The sequence below is a fragment of the Candoia aspera genome, chromosome 2, assembly GCF_035149785.1.
Source record: "Candoia aspera isolate rCanAsp1 chromosome 2, rCanAsp1.hap2, whole genome shotgun sequence".
Taxonomy (NCBI): domain Eukaryota; kingdom Metazoa; phylum Chordata; class Lepidosauria; order Squamata; family Boidae; genus Candoia; species Candoia aspera.
In genome coordinates, this window is record NC_086154.1 from 202,892,307 (window position 1) to 202,909,662 (window position 17,356).

The following is a 17,356-nucleotide window of genomic DNA, read 5'->3' on the forward strand; positions in this document are numbered from 1 at the left end:
CACTTATGGGCGATCCCAGGTCCTCCTTTTTATTCAGAGAGGAATTTCAAGGTACTGATCAGTTTGCCAGCTCCTTGTTCCACCACAGTCATTGGCTCTGCTGAAAGCAAAACCATCTTCAGTCTGCCGTTGCTTCCCTGGAAGTCCTTTATTTGTTTGTTTGTTTGTTTATACTTCGAATTTAGTCACCACCCATCTCACTCAAGAAGCAACTCTGGGCAGTTTACAATAAAAACAAGAATAATAATTAAAATACAATAAAACAATATTCTTACATAAAAGTTTAATCCAAGACGGTAATGTATATTCAGTGATTTTTCTTTTATAGGATATATTTGAGGCCATTTAGCTTTCAGTCATGCTTACTATTTACATTCAAAGAAAAAATCAGAAGGCAATGAGAGACCACTTCTGAAAATGTTGCCAAGAAACTGCATAGACTTGTCCATATAGTTGCCAGGAGTCAAGACTGACTTGAAGGCATACACCACAAACACACATAATCATACTCTAAGGTGAGAAATTACACACAATAAGACAACCTTGTTTTTATTGTATTTTAATCTTTTCAGCTTTATTGTAAACCACCCAGAACCCCTCTTTTGGGGGACATGGGCAGTGACAAAATTTGATAAATAAATAAATACGCCTGTTGAGATTTAGACAAGCAGCCATAGCAACAATTAGCAATAAATTTATGTTGGTTCTACTATATTATTTAAGATTCTTTCTTTTAATTGATTACATTATACAGAAATATAGTACTGATTCACTGATTTTGTTTTCTGATAGCTATGTAGATTACATTAGTTTTGTTTGCAAAATTAATTTTTCTGCAGTTGTCTTGTTATGAATTACTGAATAACAAACTTAATATTGGTTTTTTTTAATATTAAAAAGGATTATTTATCATTGAAAATACATTCCAGTATACATTGCTCCCTCTTTTGTAGGCCTTATTTAAATCAACACTTTACTTTTTTTTTGATACACTTGTGGGCTGCATGCATCATTGTGTATAATAGGTTTTTATAAAAGTGGAAAACTTGGCATATGGGATGAGGTATCAATAGGTCAGATCACGCCCTGGTGGCCCTGAGATTCTCTTATGCCACCCCACTCTGCAGGGAGGCAGGAGCCATTCGATTGGTCTGCCCCTGGTGACTGATGGACCTGGTAGGGTTTCAGAGGGAACTGGGGGTTATACCTGGTGATCTGCTGCACGGTCCAGCGGAGGCCCTAGCTGCAGCCTGGAATAGGGCGGTGGCTGGGGCCTTGGACAGGATCGTGCCTGTATGGCCTCTTTTGTCCAATCAAACCCGGTACTCCCTGTGGTTTACGGAGGAGTTGAGGGTTCTGAAGAGGATTAAGAGACGCCTAGAGCGCCGCTGGAGGAAGAAAAAGACTGAATTTGACCGAACACAGGTTAGAGCCGCTATTAAGGCCTACCTTGTGGTGATAAAAGCGGCAAAGCATCAATACTTCTCTGCTCTTACTGAGTCCACAGAATGCCGCCCAACGGCCCTGTTTAAGATCACTCGATCCCTTTTGGGGAAGGTGGGCTCAGTGACCCACCTACAAGGCCATGCAGAGGAATTTGCCGAGCATCTGCAGGACAAAATTGCTCAGATACGCTCCAAGTTAAACTCCAGGCATGAGGCTTGGTCTGGAGAGATACCAGGGGAACGGGCTTACCCAGTTATCTGGGAGCAGTTTGATCCTGTTGGACCTGATGAAGTGGACAGGACCCTGCAGACAGTAAATGCCACCACATGCCATTTAGACCTGTGCCACTCCTGGCTAGTAAAAGCAGCCCGGGAGGTGACATGTGGTTGGGTCCATGCAATGGTTAATACTTCCTTGGGAGAGGGGATGTTCCCAGCTACCTTTAAAGAGGCATTGGTGCACCCCCTCCTCAAGAAGCCATCGCTGGACCCTACTGTTCTGGACAATTTTCATCCAGTCTCCCACCTTCCCTTTTTGGGGAAGGTAGTTGAGAAAGTGGTGACTTTGCAGCTCCAGAGGGTTCTGGAGGAAATGGATTATCTAGACCCCTTTCAGTCAGGTTTCAGGCCCGGTTATGGGACAGAAACGGCATTGGTCGCACTTATGGATGATCTCTGGCAGGAGCGGGATGGTGGCAGTGCATCCATTCTCACTCTCCATGATCTCTCAAGCGGCTTTCAATACCATCGACCATGGTATCCTTTTGGGGCGGCTCAGGGAGTCAGGGGTGGGTGGTGTAGTCTTACGCTGGTTCACCTCCTTCCTCCAGGGCCTGTCATGAGTAAGGATGGCGAGCAGGGGGCTCCCATCCAGACTGTTAAGCGCATGCGTAGCACTGAGGAATTGGTCAGCCATTCAAAGAGACACAGTTCGGGACCGCCTTAACCTTTGGGGTTTATATGTCTGGGTTTTTCCCATGCTTCTTCAGTTTGTTAGGATTCCTGTTATGTACAAGCAATAAAACATTAGAGATCAGTTCCTTGACTCAGCGTGTTTCCTGGCAGTTAGGACAGGGCCGGTCCCAATCGGTGTTGATAGGGGAGGAGAGATTGGCCCCATGGCCCCTTCTTTGTGGGGTGCCACAGGGATCAGTACTCTCCCCTCTCCTTTTTAACATCTACATGAAACTGCTGGGTGAGATCATCCGTCACCATGGGATGAGGTATCATCAGTATGCTGATGATACTCAATTGTATATGTCCATCCCAGGTGAAGTAAGGTGATGCCGTGACCACCCTCTCCGAGTGTCTGGGGGCTGTGGGGGCCTGGATGGGGAACAACAGGCTTCAACTGAACCCTGGTAAGACCGAGTGGCTGTGGGTTAATGGTTCTTCCGTATCTGGGACATTAACATCTCTGGTTCTGGATGGGGTTGCACTGCCCCAGACAGACCCGATGCATAACTTGGGGGTCCTCCTGGACTCACGGCTCCTGCTCAAAGAGCAGGTGGCAGCCATGGCCAGGAGAGCCTTTGTGCAGCTATGTGCTGTGCACCAGTTACGCCCCTTCCTGGATTGGGAGGCCCTTCAAACAGTCACTCATACCCTTGTTATCTCTCATATAGACTATTGCAATGCACTCTACATGGGGCTACCCTTGAAAAGTATCCAGAAGCTTCAGCTGGTCCAGAATGCAGCCGTGCGAGCTGTTTTCGGTGCCCCTAGAAGGGCACATATAACACCGCTGCTGCGCGAGCTGCATTGGGTGCCAATTTGCTTCCGGGTCCAATTCAAGGTGTTGGTCATCACCTTTAAAGCCCTACATGGCATGGGGCCAGGTTACCTGAGGGACCGCCTCTTCCCCATTACATCAGCCTGTCCCACTCGATTGTGCAGAGAGGGCATGCTGCGGACCCCGTCTCTAAGACAACTTCATTTGGCGGGGTCTAGGAAGCGGGTCTTCTCTGCACTAGCTCCTGCCCTGTGGAACATGCTGCCTCCAGAGGTGAGTTTGGCCCCATTGCTCCTGGCCTTTCGGTGGAGTCTGAAGACCTGGTTCTGCCACCTCGCTTGGGGTGGAGAGGGGAATAGATCTACATGGGGATGGCTGCTATAGACCACTCCTCCCACACTTGGACTGTTTTAGATTCTTTCGCCACTTGGACTTTTTATCTTTACTCTTATTTATATTATTTATTATTGTAATTTTATACTGTATATTTTATGATTGTTGTTTTAATTGATTATTGTAAACCGCCCAGAGTCCCCCAATGAGAGGAGATGGGTGGGGACAAATTGGATAAATAAATAAATAATATTGGTTTTTTTAATATTAAAAAGGATTATTTATCATTGAAAATACATTCCAGTGTACATTGCTCCCTCTTTTGTAGCCCTCATTTAATCAACACTTTAGGTTTTTTTTATACACTTGCAGGCTGCATGTATTATTATATATAATAGGTTTTTATAAAAGTGGAAAACTTGGCATATGGGATGAGGTATCATCAATATGCTGATGATACCCAAGTACACATCTCCATCCTGGGTCACTTAAGTGATGGTGTGATCACCCTCTGTCAGTGCCTGGAGGCTGTAGGGGTCTGGATGGGGAACAACAGGCTTCAGCTGAGCCCTGGTAAGATAGAGTGGCTGTGGGTTGGGGGCTCCCTGGCATCCAGGAACTTACCATCTTTAGCTCTGGATGGGATGGCACTGCATCAGACAGATCCAGTGTGGAACCTGGGGGTTCTCCTGGACTCACGACTCCTGCTCAAAGAGCAGGTGGCAGCTGTGGTCAGGGAAGTCTTTCCCCAACTTCATGTTGTGCTCCAGTTACGCCCCTTCCTGGATCGGGAGGCCCTCCAGTCAGTCACCTATGCCCTAGTCATCTCTGGTATAGACAATGCGCTCTACATAGGACTACTCTTGAAGAGCAGCCAGAAGCTACAGCTGGTTCAGAATGCAGCCATGCGAGCAGTTTTAGGAGCCCCAAGGATGGTGCATATAACACCTTTTGTCCTAACAGTCAGGAATCACACTGAGACGAGGAGTAGGTCTCTAGTGTTTATTACTGCTACCTAAGACAGAAAATCCTAACAAATTGAAGAAGTGTGGGAAAACCCAGACAGATAAACCCCAAAAGTTAAGGCGGGTCTGATCTGTGTCTCTTTGAATGGCTGCTTAATTCCTCAGTACTACGCATGCGTTTTCCCCCCTGGATAGAGGCCCCCTCCTGCTCGCCATCAGTACTCATGACACCTTTGCTGCGCAAGTTGCATTGGGTGGTTTGCTCCCGGGTCCAATTCAAGGTGTCGGTTATCACCTTTAAAGCCCTACATGGCATGGGGCCAGGTTACCTGAGGGACCGCCTCACCCCCATCACATTGACCCGTCCCACCCAGTCAGGCAGAGAGGTCATGTTACGGACCTGTCCATGAGAGATTGTCAATTGGCAGGGTCCAGGAAGAGGACCTTCTCTGCTGTGGACCTTGACCTGTGGAACGCGTTACCCCCAGGGGTGAGGCAGGCCCCCACTCTCCCAGCCTTCCGAAAGGGAGGGAAAACCTGTTTTTGCCACCTCGCTTGAAGTGGGAGGGGGGATAATCAATCATGGGGGTGGTTGGTGCCATGATGTGGCCCTGAGGAATTTATATTTTATATAAATTTTAAATATTTTTATTTTTTATTTTTATATTTTTTGTGATGTACTTGTTTTTATAATTTTAATCTCTTGTTATTTTAACTGAATTGTAAACTGCCCAGACTCGCTTGCAAGATGAGCAGTGCAGAAGTGTGAGAAACAAATAAATAAATGCTATTTTTTCTGCTGCAGAGACTGTATAGGAAACAGGAAGATTTATTTGCATAGAAGACATATACAAAGATGGAGCTAGGTGTCACCACAGATGATCTGCCATTGATGGCCAATACTAACCACATGTTGGTAAAACATTATGTTTTAGACCTGGATGTGGATTTTAGAAACCATGTTATAGAAGGCACCATAGTTCTTTTCCTTGAACCTGTCAGAAGATATGGAAAAGGAGACAGTAAGCAGGTGGAAGAAGCCAGTCCTTCTTGGTCTGATGAGGCTTGCCATGTTGCGACACCTGAAGCCCGCTCAGTTATTGTGCCAGATGCAAGTGCCTGCACAACTAAAAGTGGATGTAATGATTTTGCTGTCTGTGGTAAAGGTGAAAATGATACTTCTGATAAAAACGGTAGCCATGGCAACAGGGAACAGGCTTCTGGGATTTCTAGTTCAAAGAACTGCTGTGACATTGAGATTCATGGGAGTGAAGATTTTTTGCTGGTCCTAGACTGCTGTGATTTATCTGTGTTAAAGGTCGAGGAGGTGGATGTTGCTGTTGTTCCAGGCATTGAGAAATGTACAAGCTCTGCCAAGTTAATGGATGCTTCTAAGGATCCTGGAAATCTTAGGAATCAAATTGTGCATGAACTTGTGACATTACCCACAAATCATTGGAGAGAACAGCTTCAGTATTACAAGCATTGCAGCGAGGCACCTGCTTGTGGTGAGCTTCTGTTTATTACAGACACTTGGAGCTTGGAAATCAGGAAAGCAGGGATCAAGCTGCCAAAGGACTTCCCTCGTGCCATAAGAATATGGTACAAAACAAAGCCAGAAGGACAATCACTTAGCTGGACTACAGATCAAAGTGACAGGTAAGCAGCAGTCCTGAGTGTGTTTGGTACCTTTTGGTGTTATGTTCCAGATGGGACACAGCTGAATTATGAATGATGATCTCATTCATAATGAATTTAAATGAATGAGTAGCACAACTGATAAAGTTCAGAGCTTGTGATAGCTTAGAGGATTGTATCACTATAAGTCTGAATCAAACAAATGCATTTCTTAATCCAAAATATTCAAGATAATAAATTGTGGTACAGTTTAGATAAAAGACACAGACAAACATTCTCTAAAGCAGTTTCACTTTACTTTTTTAAAAATGAAATATTTAAGGATACCGGAACTTGCATTAAAAATTATGTTGTAGTAAATGCAAAACATATGGGAAGTTTGAATGATCAGGATATAATTGTACTGTTTAATGAGAGAGCAATTTTGTATGTTTTAATTCTTTCAGTGGGGCTTTGTTTTTCAATGCCAAATAAAATTTTATAGCATATTAGCCTACCAGAATGATATCCTCTAGTTGGGTTGGCATACCATCACCCCCATGCTCTGAGTCAAGAAAGGCCAGTATATTTTATGCACTATATATGTACCACACTTCTTGCCTACTTCATTATTGTTATCTTGCTCATTTTAATTGCATCCAGGCTACTCATTTGCCAGCTCTTGACTTGATTCCTATTGCTTCCATATAATACAGATTATAAAACAGTTTGTCAGGAACAAATTCATTTTATATTTTAATTGCCCAATTCCTGGATTGTTAGATATATAAATAATCTACTCTTTTTCTAAATATGGGTGCAGCTATACAGGATTGTAGGGGATACCTGACCTTATGCTCTTAAAGGGTCAAAGCAGTGCTCAAGAAAAACATCTGGATGATTCTCCCTCTGTGCACATTTTCTCTCCATGTCAATATTGTTTGTCCTATAAGAATGTATACTGTAGGTCTACATGTGGTACTCATCTATTTGCTTCATGGGCAGATAGCAACTCCAAGGTGAGATGAGGAAGTTCAGATTGGGAAAATGGTTTTAAGAGAGGAAGATTTAACCACCCGTAGATGTCCATAGGAGGGCAGTGAGGAGGCAAGGGATGAAACTGGCATCGTAATATCATGACGCAAACCCTGCAACTTACTTATTTGTGTCACATATTGGTATGCATGTAAGGGTGGGCTTTACATCATGAAGTCATTGTGTGCAGGCCAGCATTTCTATCGTTGTGGCTAGCTGGGATGCCTTTTCCCCAGTTCTGATACAAATTTCTCTTCAATGACGTTTACCCTTTTGAAGACACATTAAGATATGGTTATAAATCAACTATCGCAGTTTCTCATTTGGTCTTGTGTGTGTGTGTGTATAGTATATATATTATAATTGTACTGAATTTTAATTGTTACTTCAGTCTCTGGGAAAAAAAGACAATTTGTTTCATTCTTCAGATTCACATTATGTCCCCACCCCCACCCCCACCCCCATATCTTAGCTCAAGCTAGGGTTATCTTGGACTTCCAAATGGTTATAATTCTCTGCTTAGACATGGTCATTTGTTTTAGACTTCCATTGTGCTTAGATTGGCCAGTGTATTTCCAAAACGACCAGAGGAAAATTCCTATGCTTGTACTAGTTAATTGCATTATGCCACAGTGCTGCCCTGTTTGTTTGCCTCTGTTTCGTTCATCACCATCTGATCCTAAAATGTAGTTTTACTGTAGAAGGTAACTTGGAATACATCTTGCCTGTACATTTTATCACTTGATGTGTGTGCTGTTACAGTCTTTCCGGTGCCTTCTTTTTGGCTTCTTCCATGTCAGTGGAGATTTAAAACTCAGCTCCTGTCCCAAATGCAGCCTAATCTGCTATGGAAGAAGAAAGGCATAAGTTTGGTCCAACTGACACTCCTATTTTGAGGAAGTTTGATAAGATATATGGAACTGATGCCTTCTACATCAACTTTACATTTACCTGCTCTCTTCCTATAGCTTATATGAGTTGCTATAATTGTTGGAAAGTGTGAGAAAGAGAAACTCTAAGTTCCTATTGTAGGGATATAAAATAATAGAGGACTGTTAATAGTTAAGTAATTTTTTGTTCTATTCTAGTAAGTTGGTATGCTGTTAACTGAAAGTATCAACTTTTATATTAATGTTCTCATATGCACTATTATTACATTTTGCACTAAAGCTCTTGTTTAGGAATACTATTAGTATAATATGATTCCCATTGCTTTAGACTGCTCTGGGGGCTGAAAGTGGCAAATAAATAAGGGGTATGCATGAAATGAGAAATGCATTAGTTTTTTTGCTTAGAACAGAACAGCCTACCTACCTGAATCATTGCACTGGAACTTTTTGAGTTAGCGGTATTCCAATAGAACAAAGTGCTCCATGTTCCGCTGAAACAAAACTCAAAGCAATTATTATTATTATTACCACTATTTATTACATTTATGTGCTGTTGATTCCCTCCAGACTCATGGCAGCATACAATAAATCATGCGCTACAATGAACCATCCACAGCAGAGTAATCCCAAATATGCAAAAAAAAAAGCAACAATAAAGTACCAGTATCAATACTGATAACTAAATAAAAATATAATAAAATACAAAACCAAGGATGATCAGCCAATTTCAAACAATCATTGCCCAAAGATTCTCTGAAAAAGAATTTTCGCCAGTGTACAAGATATCATTACTGAGGGGAGACTGTTCCAGATCTTAGGTGCCATGATGGAGAATCTGAGTGTTCTGGCCATAAGAAACAATGAGAATTCTGAACAAGCCTTTTGCTCCCTTATTTTTCATCCTGGGTCCACAAATATGGGTAGAGTAGTAGTCTTTGTTAGCTGCTATCAGCCATCCAACTTGCATATTAATGAGCGAGATGATTTCATCCCCCAAAACAAACGAACCATAGTTCCAAACAGATAACTATGGCAGGTAGTGGATTCAACACATAGGAGAAATATCTATTTGTCATCAACGTTATTCATTTAGTAGCTAGATAACACCTGTACTTTCTTCTTGATATTCTTAGCTTTGTAGGTACTACACCAAGCATAAATTGTAGTTCTATTGTTATGCCACTATGGGGTTTATTTAAACAAATCCAAGCATTGCATAAGGATAGCTGTGCTGATTGCAATTGTGTACTTGAATAGCGTTCATAAATATTTACAGCAGTAAATCCAAAGCAATCAGTACCATCCTCTCCCACTACCATTCTTTTGTGAGTGACAGTACCTTTGTTTAAAATACATCAGCAAAACAGAGTCAGTGCTCTGGAACAAGCAACCAACTCATATAGTCTCTTCAGTTTCTTATATAAATAGACTAATATAGCCCATACGTTTTATCCTAAAATTTGTGAGAGGAGCTTGGAAAAGGGAGCATGACAATTGCTTCCATAATTTTAAATATTCTATGGCATTCTTGTGATTATTTTTAGTTCTGCTGTTAAAATCTCTATGTGGGAGTGGATAATGGCATGTGTCAGGTAACAGGTGGGCTGGCTGTGCTTCCTCTCCCTTCAGTAAACATCATAATAAAAAGATAGGGCCTGCTGGGCTATTGCAATAAAAATCTTTAGAAGACAGAAAGAAAAGGTCATCAAGCTGTGCAGTTTACTAAATATTTAATGTAATATTTTGTTTTAATGGATGAAACTACTTATTGGGGATTTAAAGAGTCTCTCTGGAGAGGGATGTGACCAAAAGTTAATTAGATCAAGGAGCTTTTGCTGACTTATGTACAGCAACCAGTTCTTGGTCTCTGGTAGTCGTCTTTTGGGGTAGCCATCCTGAACTGGGTACCTTCCAAACGTGTTGATGCTACATTCTCAGAATTACCAGCTAGTGTTGGTAATGATAATCCAAAACCCGAATCTAGAATAAGGTCTGCAGATGAAAGAAGGGATGGAACTATACTGACAAAGGCTGATATGATTGCCAGTGGTGCCTACAGAGAACACAGTAGTTTTCTGCCACAATTAAGGACACAGTAGAAAGGATGGGATGGGGGAGCAATCTACTGCTACTCAAACACTAAAAAGTCTACCCATCATTCTAGTGTAGTCCGTAAGTACAAGCCTTTTTTTTTAACGACAGAAGTGAACAGCTGCCAGTTGTTACTATGAGAAAAGCAAAGAACAGTTGGGGATTTAACTTATCCTTATCTCTATGAAAAAAACACCACATAGATATAGGATTGGTTTGTTTACAGTTGCTAACCTTAGCATTATAAAAGCAAACCTTGCATTTACCTACAGCCTCCTTTTCCTTTCTCCACTGTTCAACTTCAAGAGGATAGTTTTGAATACTTCTAAACTAAAATCTAACCAACCATAGTTAGGATTAAATGTTTAAATAATATGTTATCCTTAAATGGAAATGAAAGCTTCTGATTTCCCTATTGCTATGTCAGAGGAGAAGAAAAGAGGTCACAAATGGGCCTGAGGATTGCTACAGTCTACCCTCCTAATGCTATACCATGCATTAATACTAGATCTACAGATTCAGATTCCACATGGTAGGCTTTTCCTGGGTATGACAAATTTGCGATCAATTCAGGGAGATTTTTTCAAAACCAGACTATGATACTATTTGGGGCAGAATAACCTCATATAAGTTCAAGTACAATATTTTTCTGTCTTGTTAGGTCTCCAGAGATATCAAAGAGCAAGCCAGAATTTATACGAAGTTCACTTAAGGTTTAAGAAGTGAATATCCTCCAGTATGATCCTTTCTTTTCAGGCTAGATTGAGACCAGATGTATTGAGTGGTACTAATAGTTTGAATTTCTGCTCCTGTTGGCAACTTTGTTTTTCTTGTAATTAGTTGTATAGTACACATTACTTCCTTATCTTTTTCTGTTCCCTACAGACCATGTGTTTATACAGTAGGATCTCCAATAAACAACAGGGCCCTTTTTCCATGCCAAGAACCGCCTGTTGCCATGTCAACATGGCAAGCTACAGTCCGAGCAGATGCAAGCTTTGTTGTTCTAATGAGTGGTGAGAATGCAGCAGAACCAGCAAAATCTGAAAAAGGTACAGCATGTATTTGCTATATTAATATCTGATCCAATATTCATTTGGAAAGTGCTTTAGTATCAATGTAGTATTACTTCCATATAGCCCGATGAGATTCTAGCTCCACCTCTATCTGGAACCATTACATTCATATTCATTCTTCTAAAATTTTTCTTCCTTGCTTAGCTCCTCTGTTCTGATCACTTTTTCTTTCCTCATGAATCCTTGTCTAAGATTTTCAGGAATTAGTAATATGCATACCGTAGGTGGATTAATTCAAAACAAACTTATAATAGAAATCTGTTTCTGTAGATGCCATAACAGCTTCTAATAAACTGAAATCTTGATTTAAAATGTTTATGAAAGTACGTTTGTTGGTGGCGTTGGAATTACATTCTTGCAGTAAGGGTGGAACAGGTTAGTGTTGTGCTTGGAGTGCTGAGCTAGGATTAAGAGGTTGCGATATCCCTAAATGGGCTAAAATCATTTCTCTTCTTTTATACAAGAAACATGAGAAATTGAGTAGGATGCTGTAGTATGCATGTTTATTAAATAATAATAATAACAATAACAACAACAACAACAGCTATGGCTTAGAATACACCTTCTTGGTGTGAACTTGGATTGGATTAGACTTCATATTGAGGACCATTTCAGGTTGACTATTTGAACTTTGGTACAGCAAATCCTATTTGTTGTAGATTATTTTTATGTTAATTAACCTTATTTCTGTTGGTTGCATTATCATATTGAAATCTGCTTCACTATAGAATTTTCTTTTATTTTTATTTGAAGTTGAAAATACAGACAACAAAAATGCACGCAGATGCAGATTGACATAATCACTGAAGAATATATGCACTTTAAAGGGAGTATTTCTGTATTTATTCTTTGTGCCCTTAATTTCTTTAGCACTTCTTGATTCTCTCAATCAGCTCTGCCGTATTTCCACTGATTTACTGTTATAAATATGTCTTTCAAAAATAAGTCTTAGTGAATTCAGTTGGACATTACCAGTATCACAGGACTTTTTTTTTAATCCATTCAATCGTGTCTGATTCTCAGAGACTGCCTGGACAAGTCCCTGAAGTTTTCTTGGCAAGGTTTTTCAGAAGTGGTTTGCCATTGCCTCTTTCCTAGGGCTGAGAGACAGTAACTGGCCTAAGGTCATCCAACTGGCTTTGTGCCTAGGCAGGGTTGGGAACTCACAGTCTCTGGGTTTCTAGCCCAATGCCTTAACCACTACACCAAATTGGCTCTCATCATAGGAATACAATTGTATTCATACAATTCAATATTCAATATTCAAATATTCAAAAGAATACAATTGTATTCATAGGAATACAATCTTAGAGTTTCTTACAATATTTTTCTTTATAATTTTTATTTCAGTAGTAAAACAAATACAAACTAAACTCAGAGAAAGTAAGAGAAATAGAAAGAATAAAAAGTGCAAAGAAAGAAAAACAAGAAGAAAAAGTAGAAAGTAAGATAAAGAAAAGAAATATATAAAGAAGTGACTTCTTAACTTCATCAGAAGTATAAACAAATCTGAATCTTCAGCCCCTATAAAGTTTCTCCCCCTCCAGGCCCCTCCAGCCTCCAGGCCCTGAGCCAGCACCTGAACAGCATCACTTGCCTGACATGGGGTAGAGATGTATCATTGGGGATCATCAGCATACTGATAATATAGACCTCTACCACCAGCACTGACTTATACTGGCCACAGAGAAAGGAGAGCCACTGCAAAATAGTGCCCCACACTCCCAGTCCCCTGAGCCAGTCCAGCAAGATACTGTCATGAGTGCCGTTGAGCTGAAGTCATCAGCGCAATGGCACACATGACAATAGCAAGGAAATAGGTGAAGGGGTCAAGATAAGTAGCCATCAACCCACAACGACTAACGGCCAACAAACAATAACTAAACGGATCACGGAGCACACCCAAGCCATCAGCGCCAATACAACGGAGATCGCCCAGCTGACAGCAATCAGCAGAGGAATAGAAAACCTGATGATGGGCGATCCCGGAACCCCTCACCCACCGGCAGGGCAACGTATTGGACAAAGGGGGGTGACGTGACCGCGAGTGAGGGGGCGCTGACCGGCGCGGGGTATTTAAACCCCGCACCGGCGCGCTCCTGTCACTCTCAGCTCTTTTCTTCCAACGCTGTAACTGCGCGGTGAATAAATCAGAGCCTGATCCACGAACCAGTGTCTGAGTATTATTCAGAGGCAGGCAGCGCATGACATAAAGCTGAGAGTCATAAACTCAGCCTCGCCGAGCCCCACCGGATTACAACGAGCCGCGGGAGGAGTAGACGGCGAGAAGACCAGCAAGATGAGGCCGGAGCGGCGCGGGCAAGGAGGGCGAGCCGCGCGGCAAGAGACAGAGGAGGACCGACCAAGGCCAGAGGCACCGCGGACTCCCGGAGCCATGGACGCCCACCCCACCCGACCCGAGCCTCAGCTCCAACCCCAAGGGGAGATGGCGACGGAGGCAACCCGACCGCGGGAGGGAGCAGCACGACTTCCGAAACCAGCGGAGGACCCCGCGCCCCACATCGCACCCCAGCAACGGGCGTGGAGCGACAGCCCAATGGCGGTCAACACGGAGGAGGACGACGGAGACACCCAGCAGACGGCGGAGGAAGCGGACCCGCGGCAGAGGGACGATGAACCCCGCCGGCAACCCACCCCCGAGGACGCGCCAACGGAACCGGCCCCAGCGGCGGCGCGGGCTGTGGACGAGGAGGCACGAGCTGAACTCGCGGCCATGCGGGCTCAACTGACGGAACTCCGGACCATGCTCCAGTCGCTTATGCCCCCCGCGCCACCCAACGACGTCCCCGCACAAGCCCACACCCCGAGCGAAGCACCGAACCCCCACGGGCCAGCGGAGGGTCAGCAGACGGCACAGGCGGACGACACCACACACCGGGAAGCGAGAGGCGGGGCCGCACAAAACGCCCGGGCCCCAAAGGACTTCCCCATCTTCTTCGATGGGACCCCCACGAAACTCTCGTTTTTCGTCACGAACGCTAGGGAGTTCATGGGGAGGCACGGACACTCCTACGACTCCGAGGCCGACAAGATCGCCGCCGTGGCGATCAAACTCCAAGACAGGGCGGCGGACTGGTACGTCCAACTGTACGAGTCCAGCTCCCCCACCCTCGCCACCTTCCCTGCTTTCATCAATGAGATGAAAAACTACTTCGAAGACCCCCTAGCCAAAGTAAGGGCGAAAAGCGCACTCCAAAGACTTAAACAGGGCACACGCACGGTCCCTGACTACGCCCTGGAGTTCAAAGCCCTCGCGGGGAAGGTCAGCGACTGGTCCGAGACCACCCTGCTGGAAATGTTCAAAAGGGGGCTCAACCGCGACGTTCTCCAATGGGCCCTCTACCGCGACGACCCAGAAACGCTACATGGGTGGATCCACCTCGCGGGGAAAGCTGAACACGCGCACCGTACCTTCCTCACGACAACCACGGAAGACACAAACTATGCCGGAAAAAAGGTACCCGCACCACACGTGGGGATGGCCGGCCCCATATACCCAAAAAAGAAATTCAACCGAGAGCCCTGCGGGAGGTGTGGCAAATTAGGGCACAAGACGGTGGATTGCTTCGCCAACCGACCGCCGACCAGTGCGCCCAAACCCACCCCGAAAATTAGCCCCAAACCACCCAACCTGGGGCCGCCCCCTCACCGCCGAATGACCGTGGCCACAGCAACACCAGAGGAAGGCTGGGACGCTTACTGGGGGGAAGAGGATAACGCAGACCCCGACCAGCCGGCGGGAAAAGCTCCCCGCCTGCCCTGAAACGCGTGGCGAGGCAGGCGGTGGGACAGCAGCGCGGACCACCTCGACGGAACGACGAAAGCCCCGTAATAATGGCAGCAATCAAACTCTCTGCCGGCAACGGAGCCACCACGGCCGCGGCACTAGTGGACTCGGGGTGCTCAAAAAACCTCATCCACCCCGACCTAGTCGCCAAACTCGACCTCCGCTGCTTCCCCCTCCCCACGCCGCTGGCATTCCACCAGCTGGACGGCTCCACAGCGGGAGGGAAACCAGCCACGCTACAAACCGAGCCGGTCACCCTGCAAATGGGCACTCACACCGAGCGCACATCGTTCGTCGTCACTCACATCGGACGGCCCATTGCAGTCCTGGGGATGCCATGGCTCGCAACAAACAACCCGCGGATCAACTGGGAGACCCGCACCTTCACATTCGGCGACGGCGAGTATCGAGCACCAGTTCCAGCGGGCAGAACCAACCCCACGGTAGGACGAGCGGAGGCGACCACACAAGACAACGCCGCTACCACAGCAGACCTACCAGAACAATACGCCGACTTCTCCGAGGTCTTCGGAGAGGCAGAAGCTGACCAACTACCCCCCCACCGCAAGACGGATTGCCGGATCGACCTACTGCCCGACGTCCCCTTACCTAGACCAAAGATCTATTCGATGACCCCGAAGGAGATGGCAACCCTCCGGGAGTTCATCGATAAAAACCTAGACAGGGGATTCATAGAGCCAGCATGCTCACCGGTCGGAGCCCCCGTCTTATTCCGGGAGAAGAAAGACGGGACCCTACGGCTCTGCACCGACTACCGGGGCCTAAACGCGGCTTCCCTGTCCAACAAATACCCCTTACCCCTGGTGAAGGACATGCTCGCCCACCTGTCCACGGGCAAAGTCTTTTCCAAACTGGACCTTCGCGAGGCGTACTATCGCATCCGAATCAGGGAGGGGGACGAATGGAAGACGGCGTTCAACTGCCCCCTAGGCGCCTTCCAGTACAAAGTACTGCCCTTCGGACTCGCGGGGGCCCCTGGGGTGTTCATGCAGCTCATCAATGAGGTACTGCATGAACATCTGTTCAAAGGGGTCCTGGTCTACATCGACGACGTCCTTATTTACACAAAAACGCACGAGGAACATGTGACCCTAGTCAGGCAAGTCCTCGACAAGCTCAGAAGGGCGCAGCTCTATGCCAAGCCTACAAAGTGCGAGTTTCACAAAGAGCGCCTAGACTATCTGGGGTACCGAATCTCCGGGGACGGCATCGAAATGGACCCCGCAAAAGTCGAAGCGGTGCTAAACTGGGAGCGCCCCCGCAACAGACGCCAACTACAGAGCTTCCTCGGATTCGCGAATTTTTACAGGTCATTCGCCCGGGGGTTCGCAGAGATAGCCCTCCCCCTAACGGACCTCCTCAAAACCAAAGGGGTGGGGGACACCCGACGCGCCAAGAACCCAGGCACAGTGCTGAATTGGACTCCCGCGTGCCAGACCGCATTCAACAAGCTGAAAGCGCTGTTCACTACGGAGCCAATCCTCGCGCACCCGGACCCAGAACGGCCGTTCGTGGTCCAAGCCGACGCCTCAGACTTCTCCCTGGGAGCCATCCTGCTACAGAAAGACCCCACGGGACTCCTGAAACCATGCGCCTACCTGTCAAGGAAGTTCTCCGAGACAGAAAGGCGATGGCACGTCTGGGAGAAAGAAGCCTTCGCGGTGAAATCAGCGCTAGAGACATGGCGACACCTACTCGAGGGAGCCACCCAACCATTCGAGGTCTGGACTGACCACCGGAACCTCGAGGCCCTACGAACGCCTAGACGCCTTAGCCCAAAACAGGTCCGATGGGCCCAATTCTTCAGCCGCTTTAATTTCCAGCTGAAGTTCATGCCGGGCAAAAAGAACTTCCTGGCCGACGCCCTCTCCCGACTGCCCCAAGACGAAGAGCCCGCCCCAGACACCATTGGGACGGTCCTATCCGCCTCGCAACTGGGGATGGCCGTGACCACCCGAAGCGGCGCGCGGAGGCAGCTCGACTCTACGGCGCAGCCGACGGCGGGACAACCGGCGACCGGAAGAAGCCAACCGCAACTACCAGGGGGAATGCGCACGGACCTCGCCGCCGCCCTCAAAACCGACCCCTGGTTCCTGGCAAACCCCGACAAGGTAACGATGGCACAGGACCTGGCATGGGGGGAAGGCAGAATCTACGTCCCGGACTCGCAACGCCAGGCGATCTTGCATAGGTCACACGACGCCAAACAAGCGGGACACTTTGGGTTCCTCAAGACCCTACACCTAACACGGCGTCAATTCTGGTGGCCCGCGCTCAGGCGAGACGTAAAAACCTACGTAGCGTCCTGCCCAACGTGCGCTAGGGCCAAACGGGCACCAGGAA

At 46.1% G+C, this 17,356-nt stretch overlaps 1 protein-coding gene across 1 annotated transcript in view; it reads left to right on the forward strand.

Moving 5' to 3' along the window:
* Positions 1-5,283: 5,283 nt before the first annotated feature.
* Positions 5,284-17,356, forward strand: part of AOPEP (aminopeptidase O (putative)) — a 204,867-nt gene continuing 192,794 nt past the window's right edge. Inside the window, exons 1-2 of the mRNA XM_063295213.1 lie at positions 5,284-6,134; positions 10,994-11,160. Of these exons, the coding sequence (XP_063151283.1) occupies positions 5,332-6,134; positions 10,994-11,160 (970 nt within the window). The 5' untranslated portion in view covers positions 5,284-5,331. The remainder of the gene's footprint in view (positions 6,135-10,993; positions 11,161-17,356) is intronic.